The sequence below is a fragment of the Furipterus horrens genome, unplaced genomic scaffold (genome assembly GCF_987537825.1).
Source record: "Furipterus horrens unplaced genomic scaffold, mFurHor1.1.pri manual_scaffold_5, whole genome shotgun sequence".
NCBI lineage: Eukaryota > Metazoa > Chordata > Mammalia > Chiroptera > Furipteridae > Furipterus > Furipterus horrens.
The window spans coordinates 59,441,314-59,464,636 of record NW_028327175.1 but is presented as its reverse complement, the minus strand read 5'-3'; the positions used below and the strand labels follow the sequence as shown (position 1 = coordinate 59,464,636).

At 35.6% G+C, this 23,323-nt stretch overlaps 1 protein-coding gene across 1 annotated transcript in view; it reads right to left on the bottom strand.

The window, feature by feature from the left end:
* Positions 1 to 23,323, bottom strand: part of ADGRV1 (adhesion G protein-coupled receptor V1) — a gene marked incomplete at its 5' end in the record, with an annotated part of 466,202 nt that overhangs the window by 328,706 nt on the left and 114,173 nt on the right. The window contains 13 exons of the mRNA XM_090278998.1: positions 632 to 864; positions 1,132 to 1,317; positions 1,506 to 1,644; positions 2,601 to 2,724; positions 4,841 to 4,958; positions 7,632 to 7,796; positions 11,047 to 11,226; positions 13,280 to 13,462; positions 13,832 to 14,008; positions 14,991 to 15,193; positions 16,841 to 17,096; positions 19,536 to 19,682; positions 23,036 to 23,240. Of these exons, the coding sequence (XP_090135124.1) occupies positions 632 to 864; positions 1,132 to 1,317; positions 1,506 to 1,644; positions 2,601 to 2,724; positions 4,841 to 4,958; positions 7,632 to 7,796; positions 11,047 to 11,226; positions 13,280 to 13,462; positions 13,832 to 14,008; positions 14,991 to 15,193; positions 16,841 to 17,096; positions 19,536 to 19,682; positions 23,036 to 23,240 (2,316 nt within the window). The remainder of the gene's footprint in view (positions 1 to 631; positions 865 to 1,131; positions 1,318 to 1,505; positions 1,645 to 2,600; positions 2,725 to 4,840; positions 4,959 to 7,631; positions 7,797 to 11,046; positions 11,227 to 13,279; positions 13,463 to 13,831; positions 14,009 to 14,990; positions 15,194 to 16,840; positions 17,097 to 19,535; positions 19,683 to 23,035; positions 23,241 to 23,323) is intronic.

The following is a 23,323-nucleotide window of genomic DNA, read 5'->3' as shown; positions in this document are numbered from 1 at the left end:
CTGCTAAAGGTGTCTCCCAGCCTGGGTAATTGGGTTACTCCCACTAAATCAGAGAATAAAAGTCCTTTCATAGGGTTCATTCTTGATCTTCAATGGAAACATGGTGCACATTAATAACCCGCCCTGACTCAAAATTATTTTTTAACGCCTATAAAACTGGTACTGGGCAAGCAACTACCTCATCCACCCAGGGAGAAGACAATACACCTTCCTTGTTTCCAAAAAGAAATCTCTCACTCCAGTCCATTCACAGGTATAGAGATAGAAATGGGGGGTGGGGGGACCAAAATCCCCAGGGCTAACTGACCTTTGACCTAGAGAACAGTTACTCTATGTCCTCACCAAATTACTCTCGCCCACATCATGTTCAATTTTCTGGCTGCCCAGAGTGACTACAGACAAGAGAAAACACATGCTTTCAAGTTTCAGGGGGAAAAGAATTATATTTTGGGACAATGCTTAGTGAACAGTCTTTGTCATAATTTCCTACCACACACTGTTGCAATGTCACAGAAATCTATGAGAGTAGGGGAAGAACTATTGCACAGTTCTGTATCCCTACATAACCTAGCACTTAATGTTTCTGTCTCTCTGTTCTGTTTTCTTTTCCTGCTTTCCTTTTTTACTTTACCTCCCGAGGAGTTCCACTTTTGTAATTACTAGAGAAAATTCCTCAGGGCCTTCAGGAAGGTCATCATCGAGGATTTCAATTTGCACGCTTTTTGCCGTCTCTTGTGCTTCAAAGAGGAGTGCCCCTCGAGCTGGGATGAAATCCAAGCCCGCCTCAGCGCTCCCGCTCACCGTCTCGTACCAGAGTCTCACGGGGCGGAAGGACCCACCCGAACGGATGACTGTGATGTTCACCTAAGGCGAGAAGAGGTTTGCTATTGGACTTGGATGATTCATCTATCAGATAATACTTAATTTGTATTGTCTCTAGTTCTATTTACCAGTATTATGGTGAAATTATAAATTTCTGAAAGTATATAAACGATATGGTCAAACCACATTAGGAGCAAATTAATCAGTTTGTAAAAACTTTGGAATAAGAACAAGGAAACGCATTTTAAAGATCACTACAATATAAAAAACAAAAATGACATTTCAGATTTTAAGCATTTCGCACTCTACCATTTGTATTTCTTCCGACACTCGAAGTTGCTCCTGTGAAAAGGCGAATCGGCCATAGGGGAGGTCACTGGCCACCACGGTGATATTGGCAGTGCTGCGGGCTTCACTCAGCACTGCCCCCTCGCTGACACCGGTGAGCTGAAACTCATAGAAACGCTTCTCCTCCGGAATGTCATCATTCAAAGCCTACAGAAGGACAGAAGGGGCCTTAGCAGCACAATGTACAACATTTAAAGAGAAAGATATCTGTCACACAAACAACAACAAATTTATGATGTTAACCATCTCCCACCAACCCATCCACCCACTAACCCCCCCCCCCCCCCACATGCACACAGAGCAAAGCTCATAACAGAAACCAGTAATATTAATACCTGGATCACCACAATGGCCGCAGACTGTCCCTCTCCCATTGTCAGTTTTCCTGATGTTTCAGCAAACTCCCCCACAGATGGGGGGACTATCCTCCAGTAAACTGTGACCTCCTCCCAAATCGCCAGGCCACGAACGAGGCTACAACAACACACACACACACACACACACACACACACACACACACACACACACACACATATATATATATATATATATATATATTCAATACATTTTTAGTGAAGGAACTTTTAAAGATATTTTCAGTGTATTTCAACAATAAATGGTTTTCATGTATTTCAGAAACATTACGCATTTATATAAACTTCTCTATCAACTATAAACCAAAGAAAACTCTTATAGTTCCAAGATAGCAACTAATACTCAGGGTACTGAACTCGTGTAAATCTGTTTGACGGGAATACTAGCAAAAGCTGAACATTAAAAGTAGAAGGTTTAAGGAATAAAAAAAAGTTGTTTATAGATTTTCTCTTAATACACAAGGTAAATAACAGGAAACATTTGCACATGCAAATGCTAATGGGAAAACTACCAGAAAGGTAAAGTTTTAATTCAAATTCAGTTCTTTACTGTTAGTTGCTACCCCACTCCTTATGAAAAGAACTGTAATGAACAAAGTCGCCTATGACCCTCATAGTTCTATAATGGCCCTGATTTTAGAACACTTAGAATCATACAGTGCTTGATTCAGATGATTTCTAAGGAATGACTTTGTAGCTAGGACACACAAGCTTACAGAGATGAAGCATAATACATGGCTAGTGACAGACAGGGCCAAAAGCATAGATCTGATGTCAATGCAACATGCTTTCTGCAGTACGGGCTGTGCAAATTACCCAAGAAACAGCCAGAAATCTCCTCAAAATTTGACTTCAACGTAGGTCAGAATATGTCTTCAAGCTGTACCAAAAATGCGCTCTACTCTCCACAGGGTGTTATCAACATATAAAAAGCAATGCTTGAAGAAAATATGCACTTAGAACGATGTATTTAAGGCATAAAAATGCTGATTCTTTACACACAACTTTAAAGTTTAAAATCCCTACTTAGGAAAAGAAAAATTATGACAGCCTTACCTGATGATAGCAGTACCATTATATTTTGCTGAGGGTTCCCCAATGAGGACGTGCCTAGATGACTGTGCTATCTCAACTTCTCCTGAAGCTCCCTTCTCTCCTCGAATGATTATTGATGCTCTACCTAAATTGATGATATATACACAGTTTATGTAGCAAACACATGTATTCACTTAGTCCATACCTGCAATGTTCTAAGTGCTTTACATATACTAATCTTATGAGTTAATCCTTATAGTAATCATGTAAGTTAGGTACTAATATGTTCATTTTACCAATGAAGACATTTAAGCACATTGATGCATTGAAGAGACTTAGTAAATAACTTGTCCAATATCACTTTTCAATCAAAGTGGGCAATAATTCCGCTATCATTCTATGACAAGCAAGTCGTCGTCGGCAGCCGTCCGTCTCGAGAGACGATGGTGTAGCTTCTTAAGAGTCTATCTGCACTGCCGAGAATGGCTGTGCAGTTCGACTCGGGAGTGACATGGTATCTGTCTCCTCTCGTGTTGAATCGACATCTTGCGATGACGCTGGAGTGTCCTCTCCAGTGAAGCTGAAGCTACAGAGCCTGGGCAGGGTGATATGGAGGGTCTGCTGTTGCCCATGCAGCAGACCCCCCCTCTCTTCGCAGCTGAAGGGTCCAAGGGAAAGACGGAGTCAATACAGCTTGGCTTCAGGTGCGCCGCAGGAGTTGCCGGTGTTGACTACAACGTCAAACCGCCTTAGGGACTCCGGCTCCGGATTTTCTGTCGGGGTTTACTCCCTTAGCCTTTCCCCTGAAGAGGTATGCCGCAAGGCAGCGGAGGTTTTTTGGAGTCAGAGTTTTCCTTCTCTGGACAAGCAAGTAGTCCTCTACTATTTGCATTAATTCACTTCTACAGTAATCATTTTGCAGGTCACTGCTGTTGGCTCTCTGGCTGTGTCTATTGGCTATGGGGCAAAAGCAAGAATTCTTTAGGTTCCTTTTTATTTTTATTTTTCTGACTCTTATTTGCTTATAAGCACTTATAAAAAAGTATCAAATAGTCCTATTAAAATAGAAATGAAAGCCATACTAATTAATTCATACTATAATTTAGCAGTAACTTGAAGAAAATTGTTTCTAGAAGCACTCAGCGTTTCATGAAACAAAGGACTGGATTACTGCAGTCTCACTCTCTTTGGCAATGGATTAATAAAACCAAGAGTGGTTTGCAATGTGAGAATATGTCACAGTTAGAAATAAACGATGAATTTGCTTATATTAATAAATGATTTACCCTGGTAACTTAGCTACCCTAAGCACATACAGTGATACTCTACAGTTTTGAGAATTTCCTTGATCATGAAATTCTGCTTTTTAGCCACAGCCCCTAGCAGAGGAAGGAGTCTGGAGAGAAAGGACATGTAACTAAGCTCTCATATCAAAGTTGCTGGGTCATTCTTTATGGCTATTACTGTTTGCACCACAATGCAACCATTTGGAACCATTAATCCCTTTTCTCCACATCCAAGAAAAGAAACAAACTTTAACATGAACCGTAAACAAGTAAGAAATAAGGTGTCTGTTTCAGAAATGTCAAAATATCTGCACAATTACTTTCTGATGAAAATAGGTATAGATAGGCTGGAATAAATGTAATAATATGCTGGTTTAAAATATTTTATTACAAAAGTAATATGTGATCAGTGTAAATATATGTAGAAAATATATGTAGTCAAAAATCACTAACGTTTCAAGTAAATAATTCCAAACATATTTATGATATGCACATGAGAAAAATGGGAATACATTTAACATAATGTTATGAAGCCTGTCTTATTAACATAGCAATATCCATGTATTTAAGTGTTCTTAATTTTTAATGTAATTAAGGCCTTTTATGCCATATTCTTTCGAATAGTTGCATAGTATTCTATTATATTTAACCAGTCTCCTATTAAATGGATCATTTAGGAAACTTCCATATTTTATTTCATAAACATTGCTAAAAGAAACACTTTTATTTTAAAAAACTCACAGTTAAGTTGTATGAAATCCTTGACATATGACCTTATTAACACTGGGTATTATAATTTTACTTTTAAAAATCTTTAGCTGTAATACATGGGTAGAAAATGACATCTTTATGTTTTAACAAGTATTTTAGTAATTATAAAACCTAATGTTACCTGTTTTAGTACTGTTTATTATTTGGTTACATTTTTTCTGAGAACCTACTTTTCAATTTCCAAACAATGTGAACTTCTTTTACCTTTCACTGGAGATATTTCTGCCTCATCAGTTGATACCAGTTGAATGGTGAAATGCCTGTCCTTCTCCAGCAAGGTGTCTTGAAGTGTGTGCAATATAATGGTCTTCTGGGACTCAGTCTACACCAAATGACATAAATAAATTCTCCAGATTGACTAAAGTCACATTTGGAATGTTGTCATTAGTGGGATAATGTTTATATCCATAAGCATTTAAAAAAGTATGTCCTTTTTTGCCCCCTAGAATTATGGGTTGCTTCTAAGGAGAATTAGTACATAAAAATTAGCTCTGACTATAAATGCTATGTAGGTTCTTAATAGCAAAAAGGAGAAAAATTTTAACATAATAATTAAATTTACTAAAAATTTTCATCATTGAAAGTCCAGTTTCGTAAAGAGCACTAAATGGTCGCAGCATGATGTTAAAAGGCAAAGGTCATAGGTTTACCACTTATAAAGGCTATCTCTCTATTACCCATTTTGCCTGTGCCCTCTACCCATTCCTGCTTCCTTCCCAATCTTTCCACAGGTGTTGATCTCAGGAGTGCTATTATGCCTTTCCTCTCTCACCTTACACTTAGCTCAGTAATTGTTTTGAACATCTGTTAGGTTTTCAGCATAGACTATAAGAGAAGGAACAAAGGAAAGCAAATATAAACAGGACAGCTAGATTAACACTTTGAGACATAATCATGACAGGTATCATTTTTATCTTTACCTTTTCCTCTGTATGCTGATAAGACAACTGCATTATTCTATGTATCACTGATTAATTTTCCGCAGATTGAATTCCACTGTTTATTCCTTCTCAAATACATCTTAGTTCCATACCTGCATTTTTCTGAGATTTTTAATATTTTTCATTCACATTGTTCTCCATAGTTCCTTGTATCTATTTTACGGAATCTGTACTTTTTAAAAAAAACTAGAGTTTCTAGGAAAATGTGTACTTCCTGCCTCAGACCTTATTAAATGCATCCATGGAAAATCTTTAATTTATGAGATGCAGTGAATCACCCCCATTCATTTTATTTACTATATATTGTAAATTGGAGGCTCTGATTTTATGCCTTAGCTGCAGAATTATTCCTTAGAAGGGAGACATGTGAATGTCAGAGCTGGGTGTACAGGCAGTGAAGCTGCTATGCAGCGGGGTGTGAAACACACAGGCTGGTCACTGAAGAGCCAGAGAGAGTAAAGTGCAGAGTGACCTACAAGCCCATCTGTCCTGATGTAGTACTCTACAAAAAGATGATCTTATTCCATGGGGAAGAGATCAGACTATGTGTCATTTTAATATGGATGTCCTGCTCAAAACCAGAAAACCTTTCTAGTCATCTGGAAAGTAGATCTAGCGATTAGAATCTGGTAACTGGAAATCACTGCTCATTATTACTGAGGAAAATCTTTACAGAAATCTGAAAGTAATCTTCAACTTTTGTCATTCCAGATGAGAAGTTTTCAGATCATGGCTAGGACATGCCACCCAGATGTTTCTTGAGTCATCATCGTCTTTCAGAATCTGAGAAAAGAGTGGATGAAATATCTGCAACATCTGGCTTCAGATCATTAATGCCATTAGCGTAACTGACACCTCAAGTATTATAGCAGAATGTTAAGTGACAAATGAATTGCCAGAGGGCTTGCTGATTAACTCCTTAATCACCTACCAGAAAACTGAAAGAAAAAATATTTGTTTCAGTGTTGTTTGGTGTTATAAGCTGTGAAAAAAGGTCAATAGATTCTCCCCAAAAGTAGACATAAACCATGTAGTAATGGGGTTAACTAATCTTTAAATACTTGTTTGAATCCCTTCAGAAAACCATCTCTGGAGCTTCTACTCCCATATTTAACTTTTAATTCTATTTCATTTGTAAAAATTCATCTGTTTAGACTTTCTCTATCTACTATATATCTACCAGAATCAATAGGTTTTTACATTTTTTTGCTTCGATTTACACAAAGAAGTGTCTTAAAATTTTCAGTATTTTCTCTTTATTTCTTTTCTTCTTTTTTTTTTTTGTCAATTCTTATTTTGCAAGGTTTTTAAAACTTATTCACCAGTTCTATTTTTCTGGTTTTTAATTAATTTCCTTCTTATTTCATCTTTATTCACTTAGGAAAGGTAGATACAAATATGATTCTAAAAACAAGGTGGAAGGTACAGCCAGGATTCCTTTATGAGAGGCTTTGTGTACTGTGTTACAGAGCTTGAGTTTCTGTGGGTAAGAGAAAATCACTGGCAGGGGGTGGCATAACATGATGTATCTTACAGAATGATAACTCTATCAGTGGCACAAATAATGGACAGAAAAGGGAAAAGATTTGGGATAGGATTATAAGTTCAAAAATTGCCCAATGAAAGATTATGGAAGGAAGCATTGGCACAGACATGACAGAGAAGGAGGAGCAGTGAGAAAAGGTATTTAAATGGGAACCAGACTCAGTGATCAAATATATGTGAGAGTCCAATAATGGGTAGAGATGGGGCTTACACCTGTATGTCTGGCTTGGTTGACTGATATTGCCCTCCATCAGGAAAGAAAATATTGAGAAAGAGTAGTTTTGATGGTGAGATGGAGGCAGTGCCTGGACTAAATTTGATTTCAGACATCTAGGGTTGTGTACATGTGTGTGTGTGGGTGCATCTTTGTGATTTTCCCCACAGTGTATATAATTTCAAAGAAAGTTCAAACATAGTGAATACTATCATAAGAATTCATAAGACTATAGAAAAGAAAATCAAGCAAAGACAAATCAGAAAAACTGCAGGAGTCCTGATGCTGACTATACCTCATCAAAATGAAGTGTCCCGTTCAAAGGACTGAGATCATCTTTAGCCATCTCATCTACAGTCCACTGAAGTCGGACGGCTCCTTTTCCTCCTGGGGACCGGACAACTGTCAATGTCACATACGAATTAGGGTCATCGGACAAAAGGGATTCATCAACCATTACCTGAAAGAAAAATAAATCCAATAAAGTAAAAAAAAAAAAAAAAGAGAGAGAGATAAAATAGGAACAACAAACAGAATTATACTTTTATTTACAATGACTGCAAATTTTGAATTTAGAATTCTATCCATGTCATGTTATAATCATGTGGCAGAAAACATATTTCTTCAAACCCTATTTCCTTTTTGTCCTAGACACTCAGCTACTTGGTGTTTCCTAGCTACTCTTGAAATTAGGTGGAGAAAGTGACTGAATTCTGATCAAAAAAACATAGATAGAAATAACATACGTTACTAATGGTCTGGTCATCTACTTCCCATACAATCCTCCATGTCCCCTTTCTCCCCATTTGCCAGGAGACTAGAAGGGACTCCCAGGACCTAGAGGAGGACAGAGCCGCAATATGGAAAGAGTCTTGTAACCAGGATGCCAGTTGAAGAAGAAGTACATGAAAGACCCAACTAGGGACACTGATATAGGACACTTGCATGAACAAAATTAAAAAGAGATATATCATGTTAAGGAAGTAATACTTGGTTTTTTATGACCATTGGATATCCCACGTAATACAGTTTAAACTGCCCCTGAATTATCTGCAGTTTGCCAAGTTTAGTGAGTTCAGATTTAAAAGAGACTACTTTCATGACATAGAGAGAGAAGGGATTTCAGTATACCAATTTACCTGTACTATTTATTTTCTACACAATACCCTTATTAAGAGGCCTGGTTCAACTGAATTACATATATTGACTCTGTGAAGCCAAGTCCAAATTGAGCCTATAATATCCACCTGTTATGTAAATATAAAATACAACACTGCTTTCCATTTTCAATTAGATACTTAACTAATATGTAATTTAATCTGGTTTTGGTTTTCCATGAGATTTTGCATTGATGCCAAGAGTAGGGATTTGGACCAAATTGATATTAATTGAGTTTCCATTATGTGTCAGTTCTTGCACATACTTAAACTTATTGGCCTCACAAAAATCTGAGGGACAGCTATCTATACATATATTTGGAGAAGAGGAGCCTGGAATCTAGTTAAGATGCATGACACCACACCCAATGTGATTCATACCACTCCTCAGAGGCTGGAAATATTAAATAAGAAAGAAACAAAATGAGAAAGAACAAATCCATTATAAACAAACTGCACATATATGTCCTTTTTGTTTTCATAGATAATATTTTTGCTTAGGTTTCACAAGATTTCCTTGAGCCTCTGGTATTCCTAGTGCTTTAGTATACTTAGCACATTGTTCTCGTGAGCAGCTTATTACTTTTAAAAGATTTATATTAATGATCTTTTCTCAATGTTCTTCAGTGCTGAATCTAATCTGCATTATCAAATAAAGCTAACAGAATGTTCACTGTGTTCCCAATATTATATCAGATACAGGCTAAAAGATAAACCCAATGTCATTGTGAGACTTGGGCAGAAAGATAGAATACAAGGAAAGTAGCCACAAAACGCTGATAACAAGCTAATGCTAATACCAGCAAAAATAAAAACAGCAATCAACACCTACTGAGTGCAAAGCCCCGTTATAGGTGCTTCACATACATGAATTCATTTACTCCTCACAACAAGGGTTATAGGGATAACACAGGAGGCTGTGGGTGAGCCGACTCTTACTTTTAGGCTATAAGACAAACTGGAAATTTGTCCCAATAAGCTATAAGATCCCAGACCAAAGGTGCAAAAAAGTTTATGCACTGAAGTATTTAAAATAAAATAAATAAGCAAAAATTATTTATGAATAGTAACATAATTCTTCATTTCTCCTGACAGTAAAAGAAGCTTGTAAATAAGCCATTCAGTTTCTAAGTCCAAAAACTGTGACAAAGTTAAAAGCAAAAACATTATAAGGTTTCACCATTAGAGGTTTGATTGCTAAACCCTGAACCTTTTATCTAACTTCAGAAGCTAATAGAGACATTTTTAATAAAATTTAATTACATATTCATATGTATTAAAATATTTCTTTGCATATACACAAAGAAAGAAAGCTTAGATGGAAATACAACAAAATATTGGTAATGTCTGTCTCAGGGTAGTAAAATTATGGATACTTTTACTCTCTTGTTTATACATTTTTGTATTTTCCCAGACTTTTTATGTTACCTGGGGACATTCACAACTACTCATGTGTGAAGCTACAACTTTTTACAAACAATTAGTTCTGCTTATTCCTTTCCCAAGGAAGGGTCATTAGGCTATAGCAGAAGTATGTTCTATCTCTCTTATAGTGTCCACTTTCTTATGAAGTTGAAATTTCAGTGATCAAATCATTTGACAGTTATTAAGGTATTGATGTATGGGACACCCAGCACAGATAGGCAAGTAGTAAGTCTAGCCCTACATCCATGGAATAGTAATGGCAATGGGAATTAGAGAAATTTGTTATTATTTAAAATTATCAATGATGAATTACTGACTACATATAAATGATTAAATACAGGGAAAAGTGACATATGGAGCTAGAAAAGTTACTGTGTATCCCAAAATTATCTAAATATTTTAATGATTATTTCACCTTAGAATTTTCTTTGAAAGGTAAAGTTATAATTATGACATAATTATGATTCAAATTAGAGTACTTTATTTGATACTTAAGATGTAGGAATAATTCAGTATTAGTCACTAAACCTGGCTGCACAAATAATTGGTTAAGATATTTTTCTCTCTCAGTGGTTGAACCAATAATAATTGGGCTCTCTTTTCCAGGTCTCAGAAGTAGACAATCAATGAGAATTAGGAGAGAAAAAAAGAGAAGGAATATAGAGAAACACATGAGCTGGGGTGATTGTGGTGTTTGTTCAATATAAGTCAAGAAAGAGTACCAGAGGATAGGGTAACATAAATACCTCCTCAGCTAAATCTACCTGGGATGTAACACCAGATCCATGACAGGATCTGGCCTTGTGACCAAGATGGTGGTCTGGCAGCAGAGCAGGCAGAGAACAAATGTGTGGACAAAAAAGTACATCTTGGTCTATTACACCCACTAAGTAGGAATCTGTTTCCCTCTGGAATTGCCTGATGTAAGAATTATCAATACTATCAAATTTCATAGATTGGATGATTGGTCCCTAATTCAATAGTCAACTTAAAACACCCTTGAGAATAGAATCACAAGGGAAAGTTTATGAAGAGCATTTTTTTTAAATGAAAGATACCTTTCTACTAAAAATTACACAAAAAATTAGTCTAGAGGATCCACCCACTACCCCAATATATTTAACTTACGGTCTTCTTTTCAAATCCAAATACTCCAAATGGAGAATCATTTTGTGGAATAACAACAGTTACCACAGTATCATCACCAAGTCTGCCACCTCCAGTCACCCTGATTAAGGAGATACTGAAAGCCTCCATGAGTTCGAATTCAGCATCATCGGTAATGGTGATTTCTATCATGCTTATAACCTACAAAAGAAAAGGAAAGAAGGGAAAGGGAGAGAAAGAAAAAGAAGAAGGGAGGGAGAGGGTGAGGAAGTTTATAATGTAATAGCAATTTTTGAACATATATAGTTTATTTTTTAGTTGAAATTTAAAAACACAGTACAAAAGAAAAACGCCAGATTTTTTGGCTGCTATGTTCATAATACCATTTTAAAGACTCATATATTTATTGTATTTCAAAGTCAGAAATTTACAGCCCATTATTTTCAGGATGTGGAAACCTATATATGTAGTAAAATATAGTGCCTTTGGATACAAATAATAATGAAGCCATACTCCTGAACAAGAATATTTAAAATGCCATGTAGGCTCTAATAAGCTCCACACAAACTAAATTTTAGTACTTAGTATTAACATTATATGACATAAAATGGTACCATAAAAATTATCATTGTGTTCTGCAATTAGAATAAGTTTCTTTGGTTCCATATATTGCTCTTATAATGTAGGGAAAAAAGAAAGGCAGGGAGAAAATCCAAATGTGCTGTTCTTAAATGTTTTTGACCAGGCCTTTGTTCATTGTCTGGGTGTATTTTAAAAGTTTTCATAACTTATAAATAAGTAAAACTTAGTCCAGCTGGTGATTCTGTCTCCAGATTTAAATATTTTTTGTCCCAAAGGAAAATTTCAGTACTTTGACACAGACATTTACTAGAAAATGAAGTTTCCTACTTAAATCTACATAAAACCTTTTAATTTAATAACAGATAAAAGTGAGAAATCTGAATGTCATACTTGGAGAGGTAGAAACCTGAACAAAATCAAATGTTAAAACAGAAGCTTATTAAAATATCTGCATTTCAAATATGTACTTTTCCATACAATATTAAATTTAATAATAATGATTATCTTAAGAATGCTGAGAAATGATGAAATTTCATCCTAACGCACAGAATAAAGTGCTAATAATATACCTAAAGCTGGAAGACTTCTTAAATGGGAAATTGACTTCTTTGTTTCTGCTTTTAACATAAAAAATGCATTTCTCCAAGATACTGTTAGTAGAAAATGTTTTAATTTCTAAATCTGTTAAAAACTCATGATTTCAAATATTAACAATAGGCCTTTATAGTGAAGAAAATCTAGATCTGTATGCTTCTTTTTTAGCTTCATTTACTACCCAACTATGGACCACTAATAAGTTGATGCACACTATGCCAAACAGTATAGGGAAACCCAGACTTTATACAGAAAGATACTACTCTTCAAAGTTACTAACATTTTCATGGTTGTTCACATACATTTTCCATTTGTAGATTTGAAAATTTATGAGATCTTATTCTTACATATTACAAAATGCCCTATTTGCAAAGCTTATAATCCTTGTGGAATAGTTTGTAAGTGATAAGATTGGTTGCCACAAATCTAGAATACGGTATTTCAATTTTTTCTAGCTTTAAATATTTTGATCCTTTTCTGTCATTTTAGTCTTTTATTGAGTAGTAAAAAATTTTGAAATATTAAGTAATAAATGTGCACACTTTTAATGCAAATCCTAAATAGATATCTGTATCTACAAGCATTAAGAAATAAATAAAGCTGCAAGCTAAGTGTTGCTGGTTCAATTCCCAATCAGGGCACATGACTAGATTGCATGTCAGGTCCCCATTTGGGGGTGTGAGTGAGAGGCAACCACACAGTGATGTTTCTCTCCCTCTCTTTCTCCTTTCCCCTCTCTCTAAAAGTAAATAAATAAACAAACAAATAAATGATTTTTTTTAAAGAAAGAAATAAAGAACCTAAAATTCATAGGAATAGTTCACCAGGCAGTTTTTTTATACATTCTGAGACACCTCTAAGCCAATTATTATCTTCTTTTATAACTTCTGTTCAAAATAGAATCAGGTAGAGAAGTTCAGAGAAGGATGAGATTCTTGAAGGGTGAGATTCTTGACTTTTTATTTCTCTTCGTATGTACATTAACTAACAAATATTTCTGTTTGTCTTAACATAAATTTAGAGTATAATTCATTTAGCAGTTATCAAAAAAATACTAATATGTTCATAACTAGCATACTTGTCTATCTGCAAATTCAAGAATCCCATGAGATGGTTTAAAGTCTTCTAGGCCAGCACTGTCCAGTGTTGCTTTCCAATAAACCTTAACTGCCCCAAAGTTTCCAGCCAGCCGGACTACAGGAACTCGAAGAACGTTCAAGGGTGGAGGCACCTCATAGGCAGTAATGACTCCAGCAGCATCCTTCAAGTAAAGAATACAAGTTAAAATGCAAGACAAAAGTACAGTAACTCTCTAAGTCATCACTTTCTAAATTCATTGTTTGTACTCATAGTTCCTACACTTCACCCTTCGAAGTAAAAGTCTATAGTTGGATATAAGTATGCATAATAGGTCTTCAGAACTCTAACATGTAAATGTAGTATAAATGAATTTACTTAATCCTTTGATCTAGCTCAAAGACAACTAACAATTAATTTGCAAGACAAATTTAAGACATATTAATAAATATCTTCAAGCAAAGCCACTTGTTTTGAAGAAAATACATGACACTGGCCAAATCAGCAGGGGCAAGCTTCTATTTTACTATAAATATATTAAAGTTCATCTCACTCTGGTAACATGAAACTTAAAAATTCCTCCAGGATCATCATTTTCTTCTATCATTATCTCAACTATTTCCATCCCAGGCCTCCGAACAATTGGCTGGGTTGCAGAGAAGTCAGAGGTCACCAGGTACACCTCGGTGATGTTGACAATAAATCCTTCCTCCAATTCAGGAGCATCATCCTGGAGGTGGGCAGGGAAGAGGGGAGAGATAAATGGTGATTTATATTTTTTTAATTTATTGAATGTGCTTTGAATCACTGATATTTTTCAGTTGGGAACAGATGAGTCTCCACAGAAATGGTAGCTCTATCACACATGCAAAAAAGATCTCTATATATATTTTAATACATTCCTAGTGACAACATCAGAATCTTAGCGTGTATTCAAGCTTTTCAGTAATGTTTTAATAGAAGCCTCATACTTATTATAAAGTAAAATAATTTTTAGAATTCTACCCTGCAATTTTGACCGTATTTATTGAATATGTTATATATATGTGAAAACCCCCAACTTTAGGACAAACTGGTAAATGCTACATCTTAAAAGTGAAAGTCCTAGACTTGTAAATCTAGATATAATCCTACATTTCAAATAACTTTTTAAAGATTGTTACCTTATTTTTGAATAGGCAATAAAAAATTTCAAAAGATAAAAAGAGTACATAGTGAAAAGGAAAGGAAACTTTTGCTCTGCCCCGTCCTTCGGGCTTTTCCCATAATCGCTTCTCTAGAAGAAGCCATTATTATCTGACACCATTAATACCCCTGTTAGCAACACTAATATTATTATATACTATATTTATTTAACAATATATGATATAGTTATTATATATAGCATTATAACATATAAATACAATATTTAATTATATAATATTATTGATAATACTATTAACCACTTTCAGTTTCTTAAGGATCATTAAGATAAAAAGAAAACAGACTGATAAAACCAGATCAAAACCATCTGAAAACTAATCTTCATTCAAGTAATTATATCATTAAATGAAAATATTGCCCTATCAAACCAACAATAAAAATAACCAGATTGATTTGTACATTTTATGATTTCATTTATCAATTAAAACAATTAACCAACCAATCAACCAACCAATAAAATAGTGGATCGAATCAGACATATAGTCATATTTATGGCAGCCTGGACTCACCGGCAAAATGGCAACTTTGACGTAAGTGCTTTTTATGTTTTCTTTCATTATTATTATTGTTTCTTGTAGCACATAATCTTCATTCTCAGTGGCTTGATTATTGATGGGCAGTAAGAAATTGGGTTTAGCTATCAAGTGAATGGCCACGTCTCCACGTAGTCCTCTTTGTCGAACAATTTGTAACTGAAGAGTGGTGATATTCTCTGTGAGACAGAGAAGCCTCAAGTAAGATTTTCTATCCGCTGTCAATGTTATTCCAAGCACTTAGGGTACAGTGTTCTGCACTATCCCTTTTAGACAGTTAAGGAAAGAGAGGTGAAGGAAAGACAATGTTCACTCCCAAGGAGTACTTTGTGCTTTGCTCACCCCTGTTCCCAAAGCTGTGCTGAGAATCACCGTACACTGCTAGCACTATATCCCAGTCCTAAACCCTCACTCTGGTTTTCTAACATACACCAAACTCATCACTTAATAACTAATCATTAGAGCAATCTTGAGATGCTTATCACAAAACTCACAGTATTCCCTGGCACCTATTTTTATTTCATTTCTTAGATTTGCAAATTTTAATTTGCCATATAAATGAAGAAAAAATGCTTGTCAATCTTTTTTACTGGTCTGTGAGTTTCTAAAAACCAAATACTGTGCCTTTGTTTCTACAACACACAGCACAATTTCTGATACTTACTAGCTACTTCAAAATTAACTGTTAAATAAATCAATGAACAGATCATTTTATTTTAACTTTATTGCTTCTTTTCCTATATATACAGAAATAAAAAGGCCCAAGTGCATAATTACATGGCATTTTTCCATCAACTATTTAAATGAAAGGTCCTTGAAAGATGTCCACATTCCTGTCAGGAAATTTTAGAAACTTTACACAACATATTCTAAATAGATACATATTAGATAGAGGGGTGGGCAAAGTAGGTTTACAGTTGTGAGTATGCAAAACAGAACTTATTCTTGTATTATTATTTATTAATTACTATATTACTTATTTCTATTATATATTTCCATACAAACAACTGTCAACTTACTTTTGACAACCCCTGTATGAATATTTTATTTATTTATTTTTAGAGAGAGGGGAAGGGAGGGAGAAAGAGAGGGAAAGAAACATAGATGAATGAGAGAAATATCTATCAGTTGCCTCTCACATGCCCCCAGCCAGGGACTCAGCCTGCAGCCCAGGCATGTGCCCTGCCTGGGAATCGAATCAGCGACCTTTCAGTTTAGAGGCCAGCACTTAATCCACTGAGCCACACCAGCCAGGGCATACATACTTTCATTTAAATAAATCAAAAGACCTTTATCTACAAAAGCCCATTTACATACTCATATGAATAGTTATTCAGGCAAAGATTTCAGTACTAAGCTCAAAGGAAATAGGGACTGATTACTTTATTTCAGAGAAAATATATTCTAATTACTGCTTGAGGTTACAAATAACACCTGAAGTACGATATACATTTCTCTGTGTTGCTCCTTGTTTCCTGTAACTATTGAAAATCTAGAGAGGAAACCTGAGGAAAAAAGACAGATAAATGAAGGACAAAAAAGAGGAAGTAAAATAAAAACCAATCCCCTTTGCGTCAATGATTTACTAAAATAGGAATGTTTACATTATAATAGAAATGTCTCAAAAAAGTAAAAGTATTTTCTATATCATTACTACTGAATGTTTATATGATCATAAAATTCAATAAATATAAACAAAAAGTAAAAAGGATTATGACCTGTCAAACTAAAACATATCACATAAAAAGAGAAATTTACATCTCTAGTAAATATTTGAGTTAAATTATCTAATAAAACTTACTAGAAAAATGTTTAACAAGACTTACCTTTAGGCTCTGCTACTTTCACAAAGAGTGACTCAGTGTGCCAGCCCACCACGCCATAGGGTGAGTCATTGGGCAGAGTAGTTATCACAGACTTGCTTCTTTTCTGATCTATAGTAGCACCTTTTGATAGGTCCACAACCCCTTCTGTGCTAATATGAGTGAGTGTTACAATCACAGTCTCTGATAACTCTGGTATATCATCAGCAAGAACAGTCAGCGTGATTGTAGAGAGTGCCTGGCCTTCAGAAAATGAAATCTAAAAATTTTAAAAGAGAAGATTTTATTTATTTTTTCATTATCACTGTGCAGTAAGAATATCAGAAGGTTATATATTTTTAAATATTGGCCACAACTTAAATGACAAGGATATTTATTAAGCAACATACCAAAAAATCAAACATCTTCCATATTAAAAGTGGAAGATTGTTAAGAAAGAAAAATAGAGCATTATTAAAACTTAAGCTAATAAAACATGTAGCCAAATTGCCATATCCTGAAGCCTACATTCTATTAAAAAAAATAGAGAGTACATAGTCTCTCTCTGGGAATTTATGTCCTAGATACCATACGTGAAAATCTATAAACATTAAGAAGGTGGCATATAGTTTAAACATTATTCTCTATAAAATTTTTGCCAGAATTGCTATTTCCCTTGGGAAAACCTTTGATTATATGTATCATTTAACAATGACTCACTCAAAATAGGGGTAAAGAACAGAGAAGAGACAGAGATACAAATCAAAATATCTTTCAAAAATTTCTTATTGTATTATTTTCATTACCATTTAGCCCCCTTATACCCTTCACCTTCCCCCCTGCAATCACCACTGTTGCCCATGCCCATGAGTCCTTTGTCCTTTCTGCTTGATCCCTCCACCCCCTCACCTCCCGCCACTTAGCTGTCATCCTGCTCTCCATCTATGAGTCTGTCTCTATTTTGCCTTTTCATTCAGCTTAGAGCATGTCTCTTCTCCTTTCATATTTCCACAGTCTGAAGGGTCAAACCCAAATCTGCTAAATGGCATCAAGTTCCTTCCAACAGGGCTTCTTTCTGCTTCTTGAATGCCATTTACCATCATTCCCCACCTCATGTCTTATTCTCCAGCAATATTGATACAAACGACAATTATTCAAACCAGCATTACAGGCTTATTTTGCTGACACTCATCTCTCCACTTTAGGAAGGTACCTGAGGATATAAACTCAAGAGCTTCGTTACTAAAATCAGGAGTCAGAAAACCACTGCCCTTTGGCCAAATCCATTTTTTATAAATGAAGTTTCATTAGAACACAAGCTCACTCAATTGCACATTGTCTATTGCTGTGAGTTTGCTACAAACTCAAAGCTGAGAAAGAGACCATATAGACCTCAATGTCTAAAATATTTACTATGGAACCCTTTACAGAAAGAGTTTATTGACCTTTGGGTAAAATAATGAATTCTTCCAAAGTACAGTCTACACGGAATATACTACTATGCATTTAAATTATAATTTTAATCATGTTTATACAAGATACAGTAACTGGGGAAATTATTATAATTTGGAACACACAGAACCTGAGAGAAATAACTGAAGAACTTTTGTAGTCTGCATAAAGTAAATATTCAATGCAATAAAATTTGCCATATTAAGACATGGAAGCTCTAATCAATCACCTTTTAAATGATACAGAAAGCTGGAAATAATGGACCATGCATAATACACACCTTTTAAGAGTTCTTCAGAGAAGCATCTAGGCAAAATACATGGATTAATCTATGAAATCCAAGACAAGGAGACAACCCATTTTCCAGTTAGGAACTAAAGGTTCCTTGAACCCTCTCTTTGTGAGTCTTTTACCTCTTTGGCCCATTTTGAGTACATTCTTGAACCTGTGTCCCAATTTTATACTATCTTCCAATAGTAGATAATGTGATCCTCTGCTCAGATACCTTCTTGGGGGTGATACACCCTTCCCTCAGCTGCTTGGAATAATAGCTTCTGTATTTCTTACTGAGATGTGCCTTAGCTGAAACTGTTTCACCCAAGCTTATGTCCCACCCAGAGGGTAACTGAAGATCAAAGATGGCTGAAACAGGGATGCAACATCTCGGTCCATTGAACCAAATGGAAACAACTCCAAAGGACCAACTCAGCTCCAGAACCCCCGCATAGGCTCAGCAATTGCCAGTGGATCAACTTCTCCCTCTGCACATTTCTATCTTCCTCACTTCTTTGTAACTGTATCTCCCTAATAAACTTAAACCCTCAATCTCAGAGTCTACTTACAGGAAACTCAATCTACATTACTCAACATCTCTGGTCTACTTTTTTATACACCAGGCTATTTTTACACAGACTTGCTCCCTATTAACTGCTCCCATTTTACCCAAATCTTGAAAGCACACTTCCGACCACAGTTTGTGGTTTTATCTTTCTGACAATGTAATGCATACACAATTTGGCCAACCAACGTATTGAACCTCAAAGGAATGACTATTTTATAGATAATGTTTGTATTACAGAAAAGAAGAACAATAATCATAACAACAAAACTAACCTTAAATTGTATTCCTCTCTATGGTGATTACTAGGAACCCAGTGCTGACATGGTCAAACTCAAACACTTCATCCATAAAGCAGGGTTTCATGCCGTGCATCAATAATAACCATGATTTAGAAGTAACTCTCCTATAATTTTATAAATTACATACCATTCCTGAAGTAGGAAATATGTCACTAATACTTCCGTCAGCTTCCCACGCTATGGTTATACGACCATAAGTTCCTTTTAAGCGCTCAACATTCAAGGTTACTAGGCTATCATGCTCCATTTCTTCTACTTGTTTATATAATGAATTCTGAAAAATTATAGGAAGTCACAAAGGTTATTTGAAATTACTTAAGTAGGTTTTTATTTCATGCTACCATGCATTTGCAAACTTCACAGTATGAGCAGTATGACACATTAAATGAAAAATAATAGTTAAAAAACCATAATATAGGATGACTGTGATTTCATTTAAAGACATACATGTTTGAAAAAGTAAAAGACTAAATTAATATAAATGAAAATGTTAATTTTTTAGGATTGTATTTATTTTTGTTTTCCTGTTTCTATATTTTTCAAATTTTCTTCAATTAACATATATTATTTTTATACTCAGAAACAATCCACTTTTTTGAAAATGTTACATATAGCACGTAAAAAGTTTGTAGAATGGAAAGGACATTAGAGTTAGGAGAAGGAAATCTTTTTCTTTATAATGTCTGGTAATCCCTCTAGGTCTTTGTTTTCTATTTATAAAATAAGTGTTTAATCAGCGTGATGTCCAAGGTTCCAACCAAATGAATGATGTCATGAGAATCAGGCTGTTTCTGATCATTTACAACATTTCTTATCCTTAAATTTATGTTCTTGGAAATGTTTCTACAGGCTGTCCTGTCTCCATTGACGTTTCATCTGGATCGTGGTCTTTATGACTATTGTTCCCGCCAGAACTATCCTTTTCCCTTATGCTTGAATTCCTTACTCTTCTCATCTCTACTTCTTGCCTCTTTCCTTTGTTCCAAACTGATTTTTATCTCTGTGACTATAACATTCCTTTTCTGACACTTGCAACATCTCTTACCAGCTATTTAATACTTTTTCCTCAAAATTAGTATTCCAAAGAATCTCCTCTTAACAATATTCCTGGTTTCTCTATATGCAATAAAGCAAAAAATAAGGCATAAAAAGATTTTTTAAAATCTTACCAGTAAGATTTTTCTTGACTTTTTACTATGCATTCTGAAGAGAAGCCTGCATTAATTTCTTTAAGTTTCTATTTAGAATGTTAATTTGAATAGATACACAGAACTTATAGAAATATTTTATACAGCATTTAATACAATGTTACAGATGTTACACAGTAATAAAAGCTTGCTCAAGGCAATCAAAACTCCTGCAGAAAATGCCTTGATTTTAAATATGCATATAATTAGTTCACAAAAGACAATGCCTTCTAAAAAAGAAGTTTTATCTGGCTCCATGCTCTCTATTAACAAAGGTTAGTAAAATGAAGATTCAATACAGCCTGAAAAATATTCAAGAAACTCTACTAAATCTCATCTTAGATCGAGGTTTTCCTAACAGAAAAGATCTGTATTGAGGAATTCTACTGAACAGATTGAAGAAGCCCAGCACACTATCTATTGATCGAACTAAAATTCTTTGAACTGATGTCTCTAGAACAATTTTGGAACAAGCTTCAGGAAGAGAAATCTATCATGCTAAAATAGGTGAAACACAGATGTATTCTCCATCTGCAGCGAGGCTTCAAGGTGAGAGCCAACTGGGCAGCAGAGCATTGTTTTGTTGCAGGGACCCTGGCTCTTTCTGGAGTCTGGGATTTTGCTACGTGCCAGGTAGAGGGTGCCTACGCGATCAGACCCCAGTTAAACCCCAGAGCAGTAAACCTCTGATGAGCTTTCTTGGTTGGCAACACTTTTCACGTGTTGTCATAACTTAACTCAATACTGGGGTGTGTTCTGTGTGACTCCACTGGGAGGGAACTCTTAGAAATTGGCACCTAGTTTGCTCTGGACTTCATCCCATGAGCCTCTTCCTTGAGCTGATTTTGTTTTGTAGCCTTTCAGTGTAGTAAAAATCAGTCATCAAAATAACAACGTGCTGAGTCCTGTGAGCCCTTGCAAGTCCTTGAACTTGTGGTGCTGTTGGGGATCCCTGACACAGGGCCCTGCCACTCACCTGGTGGGCATCACCTGCAGACTCCAGATGGGCAAGGCCTCCCTTCAGGGCTGCTCCGCTTGCTGATGGCTGCTCCCTGCCTTGATGGCTCTCCCCCCAGAAATGTGTGTAACTCACTTCCTCATCTCCTCCAGGCCTTTGTCCTCAAGCCACTTCCTCAGAGCAGCCCTCCCTGACATCCCATTTTCTATTTCCCACATACACAACCTCCACCTGCTCCCTCACTCTCTCCGTCTGCCTTCCCTGCCTATTGATTCTTGATGGCACTTATTACCATCAGATATAGTTACAGATGTTTCTTATGTCTTTGTTTATTGTCTTTCTTCCTTGACCCCTGTGTCATTTTTTCATTTTCTGACATACCTCTAGCATCTAAAACAATATCTAGTACATAGGTGTTTGTTAAATATCTGCTGAATGAATGAATGAGTTAATGAATGAATGAATGAACAAATGAACCAATGAACGAACATGCTTGTGACCCAGTTCTGGTGAATGAGACATATGAAGAGATTCTAGAGGCTTTTGAGAAACTTATTCCATAAACTGTGAGCCACATAAAGAATCTCACTCTCCCTAGCTGGACTTGAACAAGAAAGCAGTAATCCCTAACACTAACATCAGCTTTCAAACAACAAATGAAATATTATCTTTGTGTTAGCAAAGTGGAAATATAAAAAGAATTTGAGCCATGGTGATACGCTATTCAATCAGCCTTGAAGTCCAGCTTCCCTGTGGATATGCTCTTGGTGTTTAAGCTAGTTTGAGAGAGGTTTTCCTTGCTTGCAGAATATTTCAGAGAAAGATACATGGCAACTGCATTTATAACCCTGATTAAGAAATCAGCATAGGACTAAATTATGCAATAGGAATGGGTGTACTTTTACTATTTGGTAAAGGAATATGAAATCTGGGCATAGAAGTTGACCTGGATGACTTGTATAATTCTTTCTTCAGGAGAAAGTATCTCCATGTGTACCATGCACATACAGTTACAAATCAATCAGTCTCTCTGTCTCTGTCTGTCTCTGTCTCCCTTTCCTTGCTCCCCACAGAAAAAACAGAGGCATGATAGAACAGTAAATATCTGCAGATAATGTGTGTGACCAGACCCAGTGTTTGGAATCTGCTTCATCAGTATCCTCAGGAAACAGGGCTAAAAGCAAATTCAAACTCTTGGGCCATAGCAACTGTGAACATTTCAAATTCAATCTTACAAAAGGAATTGGTACAAAAAATAAAGTTTAGGACAAGCTGACCCAGATAGTCCAGTGTGTAAGACTAAATTGCAAGACATCAATAGAATTCAGCTTAGAACGCACAGTAGGGGGTGAAGCAGGGAAAGGGAAGGAAGAGAGGCTTAAGATAACTCAAAGCACGAATCACTGAGTGTTGATAATAACTCATATAAAATAGTGAATAAATCATTCTCACTTTTAAGTGCAGGACCTTTGGTATCATTACCTGAGCAAATCCAACAACTCCATAGGCATCATCATTAGATAGAATAGTGATTTTTACATAACTATTAATACCAATCTCTGCTCCACCTTTGGGATTTTTAAGCTGAACTCTGAAGGATTCTTCCTCCTCTGGAACTGTATCATCAAGAATATTTACTGCAATTACAGCTTCTCTGTTACCAGGTTCAAATATCAGTTCACCTGAACTGGCGTAAGAAGAATGTATAAAATAAGTCAACTACAACAAATTAAAGGCATCTACCTAGTACATTACTCATAAAACTCTTAT